Source organism: Notothenia rossii (assembly GCF_949606895.1).
Source record: "Notothenia rossii genome assembly, chromosome: 9".
Classification (NCBI taxonomy): Eukaryota; Metazoa; Chordata; class Actinopteri; order Perciformes; family Nototheniidae; genus Notothenia; species Notothenia rossii.
In genome coordinates this window covers 7319543-7338382 of record NC_136907.1, presented here as the reverse complement: position 1 = coordinate 7338382, position 18840 = coordinate 7319543, and the positions used below count along the sequence as shown (strand labels likewise).

Below are 18840 nucleotides of genomic sequence, written 5' to 3'. Positions count from 1 at the left end.
CAATTCTGCAAACTTGCACTATTTGACCAGCAGGGGGCATCTCCACTTTTTTACTGCTTGTATAGGAGTCTATAAGAAAATGTTCCTACTTCTCACTGGATAATTATCTCGATAAACATTTGACTTATTAGTTCATGGTCTCATTTGCTAGTTTGAAATCTTCTTCAACTCAGCAGGATATTCATTTAGAAGATTATGGTCCCGTCAAGATTAAAACACAAAATAAAGCATTGCATGCATTAGGGCGGGGCTACCTTGTGATTGACAGGTCACTACCACAGGGTCGTTTGGTTTTTCGACTAAGAACTTAAACTCTTTTGTGTTTTTTATGCATGAAAGTAAATTGTAAAATGTGTAGATGTATAAAAATGTCTTGTTTTTGTCTCTCGTCCCTACTGGTTTCAGAAAACCAAAATGGCGCTTTTGCGATCCTGGAAATTGTGAAGTCACGGGAACTGCGTCCACTTATTTCATACATTATATGTATGGATCAAAACCAAATTGAGAACAAATTATGAAAAAGACTGATGAACAAAACACTGTTAAAACTTTTACAGAAGTTTCCAAGTTACGTAGATATTGTCATCAGAGGGTGTACGCGTAGGCTTTGAAGGCAAAATCCACGTAGCCCTGCTTTGTTGTGACACTATGCTAAAACTGGTAGCTTTAGAGCGTCCTCTAAACGGGACGAGAAAGGAGTGAAAACAAAACTACTTTGCCTGCTTGGGAGTATACGACCTGTGGCCTAAGCCGGATATTTTACAGCTAAAAGATGGACTTGTCAGTGCCCTCTGGTGGACAAACTGTGTTATTGTTCCAATGTTTCAAAATGATCTCAAACCTTACATCTCTTTCCTTAATCAACATGTAAACCACATGTGGGTTTCAATGGATGAAGAAACACTCTTGAACGGCACAAAAGGAGCAGAGAGCCTGTTTGATTCTTTGCCTTTGAGTTAATACGCAGCCAACAAGCCTTCTCAAGTGCTAATACTGACATTGGCTTATCAGTTCCTAATAGGCTAAGAGGAGCGCTTACTTTTATGCTAGCCATGTCCTAAAGTGGTGCTGATAATAAGAAATGGGTCAAATTTGTTAATCCATCAAAGTCTTTTTGAATTTCCCATATGGAGTGTCTTTGTTAGAGTCAATCAAAATGTATTAAAGGATTGGACAATCCAGCATTTCAACAGTCCTATCTTTGCTGGAGTAGCTCTGCTGCAGATTGGTACATGGCTAAAACGATACTGTGTGAAAGTGTACATTAACAAAGCTATATATTACTTTAAATATGTTTAAATCGATATAAAGAAAATAAATCAAATTAGACAGATTTATTAAGAGAAAGATCTGACCTGGAGCAATTTCTCTACATCCTGCAGGAGCCATGTCGATGTTGCAGCCTGTCGCTGAATAGTACCATCCAAACTCCAGGTGGATTAAGTATACAGAAGTATACAGAAGTACTTGTCCTTTTACTGGGAAAAAATATCATCAGGTAATCCAAATCGCATGAGAAGTTAAAATAAAAAAACCCATCTAATTATCACCTCTTGATTCCAAGGTCCTTAGAGACATATTGAAAATGAAAAATGTCTTAATTTCCAGCAGTCGATTGAGCTCCTGATTTGGACTGGGACACACCCCACACCTCAGAATCAGGGATTATGTTACCAGCGTCTGGATTGGTAAAACACTGGCAAAGAGCTGCGAATAAGTAACAGGTAAAATAAAGGTAAGAGTGGGAAAGGACTGCCAAGCCTCAACTTCTCAGCCCTCTTTAGCTTTTAATCCACAGAAGTGTGGGAAGACAGTGTGTGGGGGAGGGCAGGAGGAGAAGAAAAGAAGGTGAAAGTAGAGGTGTGTTCAGTGTGCTGCTTACACAGTGTGTGGGGCTTTTGTAACCGAGAACCTTTCTACATGACTTAAAACCAAAGGACTATTTAGACTGAATAATTAATTAGCTATTTTAACAGTCAAAATAGGCACTGATTTATTCTCTTATTTATTAGAAGGGAAGGGAAATGATAGTGATTAATCATGATTTGCTGGTGTGAGGGTTTATGGGATTTGTTGTGCCAGAACAAGGACACTAAGTACATCACTGCACACATAGCACATTTCAAATAACCTTAAAAAGGGTAAGATTTAGTGCAACTGAAACACATAAGATAATGTAACTTTAAGGTACATGTGCTTTACCGTGAGTATTTTTATTGTATTGTATGAATTCAGATTATTAGCTAATACAACATATAAATAAACAAAACATTGACATACAATTATAGGTTAAAATATCCAGCAGCAGTACATAAAGTTTGTAAAATTAGCTTCATTGTTAGCAGCTGTTATGAACGTATTAATGCATCAATAATCATAATCCAGCCTTTTAATATATATGATTCGGAAAATTGATGCGAGTACTTTTAATTTTGGTACTTTAAGTATCTTTTTGTACTTTTACTTAGGTAAGATTTTGAATACATTATTGAGTAGTTTTTTTATGTGTTTTTGCTACTTTTATAAACTACTAATACTTTGACAAATATCTGACTACTTCTTCCACCTCTGAAATATCCCTAGTTGTATTATTTTTTATGTCCACAGAGCACCAACGAAACAAATAAAATAATATATTAATATTGTAATATGAATGATGAATACTTATGTCTGATGGCTACCTTAAGTTATAGAAGTGCATGTGAACACCTGAGGCCTGAAACTGCTGCAGTGATTAAGCTGCTGCATCTGCTGCCCTCTGTGACCCTTCAGCTGCAGCTCAAATCCTTCTGGGACTTTCGCTGATGCTCTTTGCTGTCCTCTTGTCTTAGTACACTAGCTAAAGATGCTAACTGGAATTAAGCACGGCTAAAACCCAGTGTTTAAGAATTAAAGATTGGCTTGTAACACCAAAGTACCAGAAAATGTTCATTGTAAATTGCAGTGGTGGAAGAAGTATTCAGAGTAAAAGTACTACTAAAAATACTCAATTAAAAGTCAAAGTACTGGAATGAGAAGGGAACTCAAGTCAAAGTATTTCAGTCAAGAAAATGTACTGGGAGTAAAAGTACTCATTGAAGAAAGAAAGTAATTGTAATAAAATCAGTACATTTTATACGCTGGAATTGTGAAATATTTCTACACAAAATAAGCAATATTTCTGCCAATTAATATTCTATAAACCCACATAATTAAGGTGTACTTACATTGAATGTATGATAATTTCATCTACAACAAAACATATTTAAAATCAATTTTTGTGTGTTCAAATCTAAATCTTTCAAGTAGTTAAAGCTGTACATTGTTATATTGATCTTTAATAGCCACATTTCTTCATGCTCCTGCTGACACATTTGTTGTCTGTCTCCCTCCCTCCCTGAGGCTGATCCGAGGTCAGTGTTACATACTAGCAATGCTAATAAAGGCATTATGTATGTGAGCTGGAGCTGAGGGCTGAACATATGTTGTGGTAAGCTACTGAAAGTGTGCTGTTGCTTTTTTTTACCCATGTACAGATCACTACAGCTGGAAAGAAAGGCTTTGGGGGGAGGGGGACTGTCCATTACAGGAACATGTACATTCAAAAAAGCTCATTAAGGAGACAGCACACAGATTTAGCGCAGCTTCAGCGACCTCAGCTAAACTTTCTGTGCATGAACATGGTCCCTTACGTATGTATGATGCGCTAGTCTTTTTTTGGTCCTGTCTTGCACATTGATAGCAGCCTTGTCGAAGTAATCAGATTAGTCAGGTGAGGCTGTGCTAAACTGATCCGCTGCCTGCAAGCCTCTTAGTGACGGGGCTGACGGCACTGACAGAGATCACTTAAAAGCAAGGTCAGACACACGGTTGAGGTAAAGAATCATCTCGGCATAATGCACAGACAGCACTGCACGATACTGAGAACCAACAATCACAGTCCTGTAGGCAAAATAAAGTCGTTATCAGTGCCTGTTTTTAAACTAACCACTAAAATCACATGCCTGACTCTCAAAGCTGTCGTGAAATTTGACAATTTATTACTTAAAGGTCACCTAATTTGCAAAATCCACTTTTTCATGTCTTTTCTACATCAACATGTGTCCCCTCTGTGGAAAGAGACTCTGAAAATATCAGGAACAAAGATTCTCTCTCTTTTTGTCCTGATCCATTTCTATAAAAACCTGTCTGAAAATGAGCTGATCAGATTTTGGCCACTTTATGATGTCATAACGATGTTTTGGCTTGTGTAACCATTAGCCAGAGGGGATTATGGGATGCTGCAATGATCTGTTTGTTGTTTGGAGCCAAACACTTCAGAGACATGTCCTGTATATATCTGAGACCTATAATATATTGATGAAAAACAGTATAATAGGAGACCTTTAAATGATCATGTGAATCTGTTTAATATGGAAAGATAAAGTGAAACGATAGACAGGACTAAGTATGCCAGGTGTTACACATGTGTAGGGGAGAAGGGGGTAAGTTGAGCCAGTGGGTAAATTGAACCACCCCCTGTAACCAGGCAACGCCTTATAGTTGTAATCAAGTGACCAGAAATTATGCAAGCTCCTCCCATTTCTCATTGCCTGTGAAAGAGAGATCCTCATTGTGGTCTGGTAAGTAAACATTTTTACAAAAAAACGTTTTTTGCTTGTCAAAGTAAATGTTCTAGATGTCAGCTATATCGGCTGTCATGTCAAAAAAAAAGTATCCAGGTTTAAACACATATGTTGTATATGTTGATGTGTTGGCAGCGTATTAAACCATGTGAATCATTAAGCTAAAGATGACTCTGAATTTTAATGCTAGGATTATTTTTTCTAAAATGTTGGCTATGGGGTAAAGTGAACCATGGGTCTTGGGGTAAGTTGAGCCAGTTTTTCAATGGAGAAATGAATGAAAGTAGGCCAAGTTGATAATAAGAGCTCATTGTAGGCTTTTCTTATGTCCGGTTAATTTGGCTGGAAAAATTAAGTTATATTATAGTCAGGGTTATATAAATATATGTAAAAAGCAACAATGCAAAAAGAAACAAAACTTCTTTATAAAAGTCAAGTTTTCTGTGCGTTATAAACACTGAATCTTTCTTTTAATGTTTATTTTATTATTTAAATGCCATTTTCTTAATGTCTTTCATTTTTTGTAAAGCACTTTGAATTGCCTTGTGATGAAAGGTGCTATATAAATAAACTTGCCTTGCCTTGAATGGAAATGATTTTAATATTTTTTGTTTAATTGAGCTCTGTATTGACACGCCTGACTAAGCTGTTGTGAATTTTGACGATTTATCAGTACATCTGCCTCTCTTGGAGTCCTCTGCTTTGTCCGGAGAATCCATTTGTCAAAGTTAGTAATTCATCAAATACAGAGGAAAAAAAGCTGTGGGAGAAGCGTTAAAGAAGCTTAGAGACATTTGCCTCCTATTTGACCCCTATATTGATATAATTGATCATGTGAATTAATTTAGCCGCAAACTGACATCCCTCAGCTTCGCCAGGATCAAAGGTTTAGAGCTGAGAAAGCAGGGAATCTTTCCTGAAACAATTCAAGAGTGTTGTTACCTAAAATCTGTGTTAGGTAATGGACAACCTGTCACTGTTATTGGCCCAGTGCTGGAGAAGGTCTCTGAGTTTGTGATGGCTCCATTTATTGAACATGTCAGAAACAAAACATACAACAATAATAATAATATTTGTACTTATAATAATAATTATAACAGTACAAAACATATTTAAAAATAATTTCTCAAATAGTCTCTGTCATGTTCAAAAGGAGCAAGAAGAAGCTAAAAACCCTAACCCTAACCTTTTCCTACCCCCTCTAGCGTACGTTTTCCTTGTAAATAAAATATTAGGTAAACGTCATCAGCGTCATTTTTGTCTTGCTTTTTTTTACAAAATAATCAAAAAGAAAGAACTTTTACAATTACAAGAAATGGGACGAAGCCTGCGAGCTAGTTCAGGCAGTCAACTCGAGCACTTATGCTGCATTCATACATAACGCCCCTTGCCACTCTACGACCAACCAAACAGAGTCTCCTTAATATGCCGCTCTATTTAACCTGCCAGATCTCTCTCTTGCTTGCTGCTGCTATTGCTGCAGCTACTACCATGTCGTTGCGGCTCGCCTGCCCCACCACCACGGTTATGGCTAGAAAGGATCCGTCTTGTGTAAATATGACGTCACGTTCTCGTTGTAACTCTCGTTGGAGCGGCTCGGAAACACATCTACAGCAGTAACATGGAACATACACATTAATGCAGCAGGACAATAGTAAAACACTGAAAGGGAACATGTTATTGCACCAGGAGCTATCTTGGGACTTTTACTGCGACGTTGACTTGCCTGTGAATAAAAAATAAACCATAGCGTTGGTGATCTACAGTGTTGTCTTTCTTCGTTGAACAGCAAGACCGCTAACACCCTATTTCAACAATCACACTCCCTGTCATTGACATAATTAATAGATAGTTTAGCTTCTCGCGATCATTTGCTGTGGCCCACTGATGTTAACGATCGTAACTGAAAGGCTGCTTCCCAAACGTAAACATTCAGCCACGTGACTTGCAAACTCTCGCGAGAGTTTTACACAAGACGGATCCTTTCTAGCCATAACCCACCACCACCCCAGCTTCCACCTGTAGGCTCGGGGAGTTAGTTATTTAATCATCACTCATCGTGCTATGTATATCTGTGGAGTGATGAGGCCCGAGCCGAGACGCCAAACTCAAACTATATGCTGCTTCTAATAAACATGTTAAAGAAACACGTGAGTTGTCTGACTGAAAGAACAAATACGATTTTAGAGGTCCTGCTCATAACCATTCAGGATTTGGCTTCTAAATAATAGTTTCAGTTTAGATAAACTTGCACAATATTTCAGTGCACCATTACAGTTATTCCACAGACTAACAACCTTTTGATGTGATGCAATGAAGTTTTGAATTTGTTCGTATGGGTGGTTTAAAAAAAAATGCAGTTTCTTCTCAACATGTGTATGTTTTCTCTCCATGTGAAAAGTCCCTGGCTAATATGAGGTAATTGTGGATTTACGGCTTTGAATATAATTTGAATAGTTTTATAGTCAACCAGGTCTTGTAGTTTTAGTGTTTTTAGTTGAATAAATAATGTATTTGTTGGTTCTCTGTACGTAGTTTTATGTATAACTCGTTAGCTCGATTTTAGCAATACATACAAAAGTAGAAAATATACATGTTGAATTACAAATGTACAGTGACGAAATATAAAGCAGGATATTATTATTATTTTTACTTGGGTGCAATTTTGAAAACAGGACTTTTACCTGAATTATATATTTTAATCATGTCTAACTAATGCATAATTACATTTGCTCATTAACTCACCTGAGCAGATATCCAAACAGTTGACCACTGTTTCACATCCTGCTCCAGCTGTGGGTTGTTGTTGCAGCGCCCTCTGGTGGTCGATCCGCTGCCTGAAATAAATAAGAATAATACATGTTATTTATATAACGCTTTTCCTGGTGCTCAAAGCGGTTTACGAGCAAGTACAGAAAAATAACATTAAACAGATAGACCAAATGCAATCAACGTTGACGTGAATTAAATGTATTATTTCGACAAGTTTCACATAACTGTAATAGGTTAGTTATAAGCAACAATAAGTTAAACCTATTATTTTATTTAAACGTAATATTATTGTTTTCAACTAACCTAAAACAGTTATGTGAAACTTGTTGACAAAATACAAATAGTTAAAGTCCCGTTTCAGTTTTCTCAGTGCATGAGATAGACACTCATCTTTTAACTCTTTGTTGTGTTCGTTAATTATATCAGAATGGCAACATTGCCAAATTAGTTGATTTAAAGGTCCCCTATTATACTGTTTTTCATCAATATATTATAGGTCTCAGATATATACAGAACATATCTCTAAAGTGTTTGGCTCCAAATACCAAACAGATCATTGCAGCATTACCCATAATCCCCTCTGTTTCAGCCCTGTTTCCAAAGTGCTGATTCTCTGTCTGTTACTTTAGATGAAAATAAGGAGCCCCTCCCCACGCCCCTCTGAGTGTGGGGAGAACATGTTCTTGTGCTTGATTTGGCTGGAAAAATATAGGTATGGAAAAGACAGGATTATATACAGTACATATATGTCAAAAGCATCAATGAACAACAACACAATAAAAACGTATGTATAAAAGTCAAGTTTTTTGTGAGTTATAAACACTGAATGGATATCATTTAGATATTTTAGTTTCATTTAGCTCAGCACTGACACCTTACCAATATCAGATGTACAATGTAATGAAATTATAGTTTCTGTTCTTTAACTCATTAAGTTCAGTTCTTGGAGGATGTTATTTGAACACTGTACTTTAGTCTGCCTTTCATCAGTGGCACCAGTCTTCCTTTCTGTGAGAGCAGAAACTGGTTGTTAATTATTTCATGCAAGCAATTTCCTCCTAGACCAGAATGAGCAATGCAACATGTGTGCAGACTCGTAAAGGCCAAATAATTTAAAGGATTTAGTGAATAATATTGTTGATATAACTCAAATGCTAATGAACAAAAACAAGATTGTTTGTATTTTTGTAACCCATACAGTTAACAATGTAGGAATGCTGTATTCTGATAATTTTGCCTATTTCTATAAATATGGAAATACCAGATTCTGAACAGATAACTTCTGCAACGGATGATGTGTTTCATCTCGTCCCAGAGGCATGAGGGCTGATCATCAACATGTCCTTTAAGGTTGGCGTCCGTCCACAGCCGTTGTTGTCCCTTTATTGTGCCACTAAGATATTTTGCCTTCCAGATATTCTGTTATTTTCACAATTATCAACAATTTAATGAAACTCCCCCTCTGTTCTGCCTTTTTTTGTGACTTTCTTATACGTTTCAGATTTTTGTAATATATTTCTCTCAGTGTCTTCATGCTGAGTACAAGTCAAAGGGAATCACAGTGCAGGTAAAGTATGACACTTAGGTAAGTCTCTCTAGCTTTAATAAAGGTCTATGTTCATCCCTTTGGAGTGATTTATTTAAAAAAGCACATTAGCCACTTGTACTGCATCTCCAAATTTGCGACCATCTTCCAAGATGGCCGCCATTTCCAGTCGAGGAAACAGCATTTTACCACAGAATTATAACCACTGGATACATTTTGGTGGTTTTGTTATTGAGTTATATGTTTGAGACTATGGGGAAGTCAAATGTACAATTAAGAAACTTCCTCAGAGCTTTTTTGTCTCATTTTAAACACAAAATGTAAAACATAATAATATTATTATTATTGCAAAAAACATAACGATTTTTTCAAACTCCAACTGGCACTATAATTGAATTTCCATGTTTAAAAGACATATCATTGAAAAAGTATGATCCTATATTCAAATGCATTCTGCAAAATAACAGTAAATTGGTTAAAAAAGAGATATTTTTTCTAATACTGTATGTCCTGGTATCAGTAGATACACAATGCTGCCTTTAAATATACTCCTGGCACCTGCAGCTGCATATGATCGAGTGAGCTATTGGCTATATTATATAAGAGATTTAATTGGCTGATTGGATCAAATTATTTGATTAGCCCATTTTATTTAGAGATTTAAATGGCTGATTGGATCAAGTGGTTTCACTGGCTGATTGGATCGAGTCATTTGATTGGCCTGTGGGTTCCAGTCACTCAGTGGTGTTTTAAGTTGTCCTCTCTGGACTCTCTCTGTCCTCTCACATCTCGGCAGGCTCGTCAGTCCCCTCCTGCTCCCTGGCTAAATGACGCGCTGCGTGCTAATAGAACCATCCTCCGGGCAGCTGAGCGGAAATGGTGGAAGTCCAAACACCATGACGACCTCCTAACCTATCAAGCTCTCCCCTCCTCTTTCTCTTCTTCGATCTCTCAGGCAAAAAGCACTTTCTTTCAAGATAAGATCCATTCTCCCTATTCCAATCCCAAAAAACTATTTTCCATCTTCTCCACCCTTTTGGACCCACCCAGAATGCAGCGGCTCGTCTGGTCTTCATCCTCCCTAAATGTTCCCACACCACGCCGCTCCTCCGCTCCCTTCACTGGCTTCCAGTAACTGCTAGAATCCACTTCAAGACACTGGTACTTGCGTACCATGCTGTGAATGGATCTGGCTCTTCCTACATCCAGGACATGGTTAAACCGTACACCCCAGCACGTGCACTCCGCTCTGCATCAGCCAAACAGCTCGCTGCACCCGCACTGCGAGGGGGACCCAAGTTCCCATCAGCAAAAACACGTGGGTTTGCTATCCTGGCTCCAAAATGGTGGAATGAGCTCCCCATTGACATCAGGACAGCAGAAAGCTTACACATCTTCCGGCGCAGACTGAAAACTCATCTCTTTAGACTCCACTTCGAGCAATAAAATGAAAAACAGAAAACAAAAAACAAAACAAAATAAAAAGCACTTACATACTAATAAAGAACTGGCTTATCTAAAGCCAGTTGAGTAGCACTTGAAATGTTTTAGCTCTATGAAACCTGATGTACTTATATGATTCTGTTTTCTTCAAGTTTGTATCTTCTTGGTCGAAAGCACTTACTGTAAGTCGCTTTGGATAAAAGCGTCAGCTAAATGAAATGTAATGATATTTTAAATGGTGGGAAAACATCTGGACTGAAAATTCAGAACTTACATGTTCTAGTGGTGCAGGCTGGAATCGGCCCCTTTGCTGCATCTCATCTCCTCCCTGTTGATCCTCGGCTATACTGAAGACAAAAATAATGTAAAATTATAGAATCGTAGAATAGTGATAAATACCAGCAGCAACCAAGATTTTTACGATTCTGAATTACTTTCATTACATAATGACTGCTGCAGCAGGTGCTTCGATCCATGATATTTCTCTGTTGACATTGGAGGTTTCTGCCAATATTTGCACAGTGTTTCATTGGTCGAATAATACGCAGGTTATACAATTAACCTTTAGCTGTTCTCAAACACACTGTGGTTTGCAGACTCTTGCACTTGACTTATGTCTTTGTCACTTCTCGTGGATTCATCTTCTTATTATACACACATGCATTTCCAAACATTTGATCTACCTATGTTGTAAATGTATTATCTCTTTGATTTACAAACGGCATCTATTGCACATCTGTCCGTCCTGGGAGAGGGATCCCTCCTCTGTTGCTCTCCCTGAGGTTTCTCTCATGTTCCCCTTTAAACTTTTCTCCGGAAGTCTTTCCTTGTACGATGTGAGGGTCTAAGGACAGAGGGTGTCGTATTGTCATACTGATATGCTGTACAAACTGTTAAGTCCACTGAGACAAATGTAACATGTGTGATATTGGGCTATATAAATAAACATTGATTGATTTACTTCTCAAACAAAAAGCACTTTTAAAAAAGGCCGTATTATGCTTTTTGGGGTTTTCCCTTTTATTTCCTGTAGTGTGTTATGTAGTTTTCTGTGCATGTTAATGGTCTGCAAAAGCTCCTTAAATCCCAAAGTTCCCTCCAAAGGGAGTTTCTCTCACACACACTCTTTCCCCTGCCTGAAACGCCTCCATTGTACTCCTTTGTTTACTTGTGAGACATAGTGACATCACTATGTGCTTCTATTGGCTAGCGCTCCAACACTTTTTATGTGATAGGCAAGGGGAGGGACATCTCTAAGCGGTTAACCAATCACAACAGACCCGGTCAGCAAACCAATAAGAGCAGACTGGGCCCTGGTTTCAGACAGAGGGTGAAAAGAGGTTTCTGCAGCACAGGCAGTATGAGAAAAATAAAGAGCTTTTTGAACATTAATGCATGTAATCAAGTCACAGAGGCACTCATACAATAATAATAATAATAATAATAATAATAATAATAATAATAATGTGTATGATGTGAAGGGAAGTTTAGCTTGACCAAACACAGTCCATTATTTAGGGGAATGGCAGGGAAACGGGGTTCAGGGGGAGTGGCTGTACCCGTAGGATAGAAAAATAGGGGGAAAAATGACGTCTGACTCAGAGGTCGCGCGGCTGTGGAGAAGAACGTGTTGCCCACATTCTGTTACTGAGTTTAGGCTAGTTAGCCAGCAGGTTTATTGTTTTGGGTTTTGCCTCCACTTGCTGTTCAAATAAATGTTGACAGTTCTGTTTCATATGGGTATTGAGAGATGTATCCATAGATTTAGTCCCTAATTTGCTCTCAAAGTGCACCAGATTGATGCATTTAACTTCAACTTTTCTGAAAAAAGATTCAGGTCCACCACCTGCCCACACCCCCTGTTAAATTGTCTCACCCACATTGAGGATGCTTCCTACGCCCATGTTTTATTCCATGCGTCAAGTCAGGCAAATTGGGTCAAAATGTTATTGCATCAATGATCTGTTAACATTAAAATCAATAAATATATGCTGTAACTACTTTGCTCTAAGCAACTCAAGGGCTCAGGTAATGTGATTACTATATGAACAATGCTCCAAAACAACATTAAATGCATAGGGTTTTTTGTTAAGTAACATACTTTCGTCGCCGGCCGGCCGATACATACCGCGCATTAAGTTGGCCTGTCTGTCAATTAATCCCCGGGCCACTTTCCCCCCCCAGTCCGCCCCTGCCTGAACACTGTGGGTCTCTCCAGCTTCACCAGTGGCTCTCTGTCTCACGCTCTCCAGGTCAGAGGAACGAGAGGCTGTTATCACTTACCGACCGTCAGCTGCTGCGATATCTTATAACATCTTTTTTTCCCCTCTTTCCCATCACCTTACAGAACATTGCTCTCACAATACTGCTGCCAGACTGGTTTCGTATGTCAACGTTCTTCATCAGAAAGCTACGAAATAAAGCAGAAGCCGACAAATATTATAAAATAGTATGCAAGGAAACGCTTGTTGAAAAGGAGGATTAGTCATGTGACTGCATCTGCACTTAAGCTACATTTTTGAATGACGTGTGATAGCTACATTTAGGCTATTATGATACTGTACATGAGGTTTACTCCAAGTCTACTATTCTGTAATAATTAGCCTGAACTATACATGCACATTCTCTTTTGTGTATTTATGTATCTTCAATTATTGCATCAAGTTTTTACGCATCTGTATACATTACTTCAATCTCAATTCTTAGATTAGTATTTACCTTATTAATGACAGACGTTAGGACACAATCAGTTTGTATTGCATTAAAGCAATCTTTTAAATACATATGTTCCGATAGGATTTTACATGACAGTGACACAGATACATTTTGCATATATTTACCACAATGACAACCAGCAGTGTAATTTGCACATCTAATAATGACTGTTACAGTTTACATGACTCTTTATGCTCTGTCTCAACATTGAAACGGGCAGATGGTTTTTTCAGTCACTTCCTGTTTGTGTTTAAATAAAAAAAGGTTAGTGTAATTGTTCCAAATGTCACAAAAAAAAACCTAAACAATAAAGGTTTAACTTTTCATTCTGTGATTTGTGAATAGGTGATAAAGCATTTTTTGTGTGAAAATGTAACACATTGCTTTGGTTTAGATTTGGTTGGTATCATTGTTGGTCCCAAACTTAACGAGTAACACAGACTCATCATCCCTGTAACCCCTTTTTTGCAACATGAAGCACAAAATCCCAGTTTATTTTTCGAGTAGGCACGCACAACAGCAAGAAATGCTGTTTATAATTCTGAGGTCAAACAGTTCCCTTCTGACGACTAGAGATTTCCACATAATAAAATTATTAAATTAAACTAAAAAACAAAACCAAAAAAGGAATGACTTGGTCCAGCAACCAGCAGAAATGTAAGAAATGAAAAGAAAGCATAAAAAAGAAGATTTAAAAAAACAAATTACTATGCGTTAACAAAATACTTTTAAGAAACTGAACTAGGTAAATATGTCTCCCCAACTTGTAATCACAATCTCATAATTTCAGCGCTGAAATGTGATATATATATATATATATATATACACACACATATAAATATATATATACACATATACATTTATATTAAATCCTAGACAACCCATATTCATCAAAACAAATTGAGTTTTGTTCCAAAGAGTCAGACACATTTTTAATTTCCGCCTAAGATAATATAATGCAGACAAGAGGTTATATCCACATAAATCACGCCCATAAGTATATGCTCCATTTCATGGCTCGATCACCAATCCATTTCAAGTATATTTGAATAGGAAAATATCCTTACTTGAATGCAACTCCTCAAGGGGCGTCATTTAAAAATGCACTTGACTGTTGACCTTTTGTAAGCTTGAGTAGCAACAGAAAAAGCTGCAGTAAGTGGACGTATGGTAACGGTTACAAACAGTGCATTATGTGTAAGTAGGGCCAGAGTTTAAACGTACATAGATAAGTCCCTGCTGCACGTACAATATCAATAAACACTCCTCATGCTCACAGCTCAGTGGATGTGACAGGGGTGACGCCGTGAATCAGAAGCGTTGGCCCCAAACTATTGGTCACTGCTTCCACCTGAGCCAGGTACTGTCGATTCTGGCTGCGCTGCGGAGAGGGTCGAGGTAAATACAGGAAGCGAACAGCGGCCTGCGAGCTGTGCTCCATCAACATACTGTTCACTGCGGACAGGAAGTCCTCGGACAGAGCTTGTTTAGCCTCCTCCTCTTCGGGTTGGAGGTGATGCTGAACCACAGAGTCCCACGGCACGATCTTTATCGACGCCCTGATCCTCAGCTTCTTCAGCAGCTCTCTAAACGTCTCTTCGTTCACCACCCAGCCCTGGTCGCTGGACTCAGTCTCCACATTCAGGAAGATCCTCATCCTCGCGTGGCGCCACTTGTTGGACATGTTGAGCACGCAGGCCATCTGCAGCAGGAAGAGGCTGCACACGTCCTCGTAGTCTCGGCTTCCCGGCTGCAGAAGGTTGAGCGGCCACACATCGATCGTCCGCTCCGACCCGTCCACTTTACTGTCCTTATCCTCGCCCTCCAACTGGAAGAAATAGCGCCCGACACACACATTCTTGTTCATTTTAATGGCGTCTGAAATGATCCCCACGTATTCCTCTGGGGACAGCCAGCGGGGGCTCTCCACATGCCGGACTGGGGGGAAATGGGCCTGTAACGACGGCAAATCTACCCCGAAATTATATTCGCCCTCACTCCCTAGTTCCATAGAAGCGTCACAGAAAGCAGAGTCTTGGAGGAAGAAGTCTTCAGGAGTGCAGCTGTCATAGAAACCCAAAATCAGGGTGTTGGGTTTCATGCCACCTTGTGGAGGGAAAGAGAAGTACAGTTAGTGTTGTGATGTCATTTAAAGACCTACTTGTTCTTCCATGCTTTTGCATACCACGTATAAGACGTATCAGCCGTGGCGGCCGGCCCATAGAGGCGCCGCCCCCCTCTTCCCACATGTTTGATTGTCATTAAAAATTAAAAATTAATTAAAAAATATTTCCCAATTTTCTTTTTTTTTAATTAATTTTTTTAAAGAACAAGGTAAATATTATATAGTTGGTATCAGTAAAATGTATAATCTACAATAAAATCTCGTTTAAAATTGTTTTACAATGTCTAAAGTTACTGATAAGTCACATGTTTCCTGCCTGGCCGCAGCGTGTATCATTACCCTCTCTCGTCCGGGCGGTAGAAAGGAGCCCTCAGCCAGAGCAGCTGCAGCCAACAAGCTGACTGTTGCTATCTGTAAACTATGCGGCCTAAACATAATTTCAGCCAATCAGCGTCGTCAGATCTGATGCTCAAAGGGCGACCTTTCAGCGCCCTGGCCTGTGTGTCTGTGAGTTGTTTGGACTCGTATCCAAGGTGACGCTACTGTAGGGGATGGCTGCTTCTGCAGGTGTAGACTCCGGTGCTAGTGGATCGACGGAGCTGTAGATTAACATTTGCATGCTTATTGTAGTTGTAAGGGCAATGCCTGTGGCACCATGGAGCATATGTGTGGGCTGGACCTGTATTTTACAGGAAAGGAGTGAGCAGAGGGTGGAGTTGTCGATTCTTGTTCAGTTTTCATCTTCCTCACCCTCTCAGACTTTGAGTTGCGCGCACTGCTAAAGAGACGCGCTACCATGGAAACCAAACAATGGTGTAGCTGTATTAAAGTCCGAGTGGAAACAGTCGTGAGTAAATCTGAATTTGTCAGAAATCGGGAGAAATGCGGGAGTGTCCCGGGGAAATCGGGAGGGTTGGCAAGTATCACACACACACACACACACACACACACACACACACACACACACACACACACACACACACACACACACACACACACACACACACACACACACACACACACACACACACACACACACACACACACACACACACACACACACACACACACACACACACACACACACACACACACACACACACACACACACACACACACTTCGTATTTAGTCTCCTGATTTGAAATGCCCTAGTATGGTTGTCACCATTTCCATAGCCCCACCAAAAATATTTTCCACCAGCCGCCACTGCGTATCAGTCTGTGTTTTTCTAAATTGGGGTTTTCTATTTTCTCGTGTTTTTAAATGTTTTTACATCGTGTATTAGAGTTTTTCAGTCTGTGGCTACAAGTATGGTTTTATGGACTGAATTTGGGAACAGAGATGAACGCAATAAACCGTATTTAATTTAGTCTTAATCTACATTATTTAATATTCAGTTCTTGTACATATCATATTCTATTGATATGTATGTAGACTTTTTGCACTACTTTGAATTTTGTATTTTATATATGTTGCATTGTTGGAGGAGCTCAGGTCAGAAGAATTTCATTGCCATTTCTACACTGTAGCTTTGTGCATATCACAACAACACCTTTGAATTTTGAATCTTTGAGAGGAGGAGAGGAAGGAGAGTTTACCGAGGCCGGTGATGCGCAGCAGGTGCTGAGTCCCCTGTCTGACGGAGAGGGACAGCGTCAGATCTACGAAGGCCTTCACCCCGAGTTTATCAACCAGACGCAGCCAGAAGTTATACTGCTGCTGCACCGGGTCTGAAGGCAGGGAGTCTGTAACGCAGGAAAGAAATCAGATGCAATACTACTTCAAATTCAGTTTTTTTCCACCAGAATTGTAAAGAAAAGGTTATTTATACTTTAGAAAACATTAACATAATCAATTCAAAGTAAAAATCCTGCATATAATCTAATTTAAGCTCATACATCATAATTATATGATTAATATATATATTACAGAGTCCCACGGCAATATATATATTAATGATATAACTTGATTAATTGTTAATAGAGATGCATCGTTGCACAAGTAGGATCTTACTGTTGTAGATGGTTGAGGTGGACTTTAAATACAATCAGTTTAGTCTAGTTGAACTAATTTAACATTTCAAAAAGGTAATTTAATAGTTATTTTGAAACACCACTCAAATAAAAAATATATATTACAAACTATTGTGAGCACTTAAAGAGTTTAGCCCATTTAAAACTAATGCACCAGCAATTACAATGGTTAAAATATGGTGTATTGCACTTGTGGTAATACTCTCTGGATAAAAGTATCAGCTAAATTAAATGCAATGTAATTTATTGGTATAAATATTTGATAACGCAACCAGTCCCAAGCCAAAAAGGTCCGGTTCAAGTAGCGAAAATAAACTAAATGTTGTATTTGTATTGTTCATAGACTTTGCAATGTACCCTAGTGTTCACCAGGGGGCAGAAAAACAGGTAAACTGTGAGTTAATGCATGAATAAAAGAATACATCAGCTCTGCTCTCTAAAATATGTTGGTTCTGTTACACATTATATCGTTTTTTACAGTTTGAGTGTGCCATTTAGCAAAAACAAGCAAGTAGCTGGACATGTGGCTGCTTTAAACTCTGATGTAAGATTGATACGGAGGATACTTGTTTATTAATAATGCACGAGGAGTAGCAGATGGAAAGTGAAAGTCTCCATGATGCTGCCGGTGGACTTCAATCTTTAATATCTCCTGCTCATCTTGTGCTCTTAGGCTCAGTGATACAAATAATGAGATGAAGTTGATTGGATGTATCAGCAAAAGGCTTCCAGACTCATAAAAAAGGCCAAAAGGTGGGTTCCAGTCGGCTGCTAAACGTCCACAGATAAGAATAATTTAATAGTTGGCTGCCAGACCGTCAACAGAGAGAATTACCCAGATCTCCCAGCTGCACGTGGCCCAGAACATACAGGCCGCCCTTCTTCAGCTGGTTGATGAAGAGGATGAGCTGGCAGGAGGAGCGAGGGTTGGCCACCATCAGCAATATTTGCGGCCGCCAGAACTTCACGTGGTCCTTCCTCACATCGAGCATCAGCAGGTACTTACGCACCTAAAGCAACAGGAGGAGAGCGTTGTTGACTCTGTGTGGCACGTCTGTTTATTAGTGTGTGGGTGTTTCTCAATGTCGAGGAAGGATGCTCCAGAGCCACTATTTCAAGGATGCTACGTCATCGAGTCCTTCCGAAGGACTGTTCCAATGTCCAGGATGCTTGGAATTCTACCAAGGCCGGCGTCCTTCGTTGCGGGAAATTGCGAGGCTGCACATGTGTATCCTCCGGTCTTAAAATCCCCACAATGCTTTGCGCACGGACCAATTTCCAAAATCTTTGGTGGAAATCGAACTCCATTTAAGGCGGGGCCTCTGAAATGATGCACACCTGTTAGCCTGTTCCACCATTCTACGATTTCCGGCAAAGATTTGGAAATTGGTCCGTGCGCAAAGCATTGTGGGGATTTTAAGACCGTGGAGGATACACATGTGCGGCCTCGAAATGTCCCGCAACGAAGGACGCCAGGCTCGGTAGAATTCCAAGGAGCCTGGACATTGGAACAGTCCTTCGGCGGGACTCGATGACCAAGCATCCTTGAAATAGTGGCTCTGGAGCATCCTTCCTTGACATTGAGAAACACCCTGTGTGTG

General features: G+C 39.3%; 1 protein-coding gene and 1 pseudogene across 2 annotated transcripts in view; one reads left to right on the top strand and one right to left on the bottom strand.

The window, feature by feature from the left end:
- Window positions 1-8444: 8444 nt before the first annotated feature.
- LOC307018433 lies at window positions 8445-12850 on the top strand (annotated as a pseudogene). Its single transcript has 7 exons — window positions 8445-8472; window positions 8577-8774; window positions 8878-8943; window positions 9719-10045; window positions 11576-11648; window positions 12550-12617; window positions 12713-12850. The product of its transcript is annotated as an uncharacterized misc_RNA (transcript).
- Window positions 12851-13111: 261 nt separating this feature from the next.
- The window catches only part of slc12a9 (solute carrier family 12 member 9), a 16905-nt gene continuing 11176 nt past the window's right edge, over window positions 13112-18840 (bottom strand). The window contains exons 11-14 of the mRNA XM_079648664.1: window positions 18819-18831; window positions 18075-18249; window positions 16805-16951; window positions 13112-15186 (exon numbers count right to left, since the gene is read on the bottom strand). Coding sequence (XP_079504790.1) covers window positions 14354-15186; window positions 16805-16951; window positions 18075-18249; window positions 18819-18831 — 1168 coding nt within the window. The 3' untranslated portion in view covers window positions 13112-14353. The remainder of the gene's footprint in view (window positions 15187-16804; window positions 16952-18074; window positions 18250-18818; window positions 18832-18840) is intronic.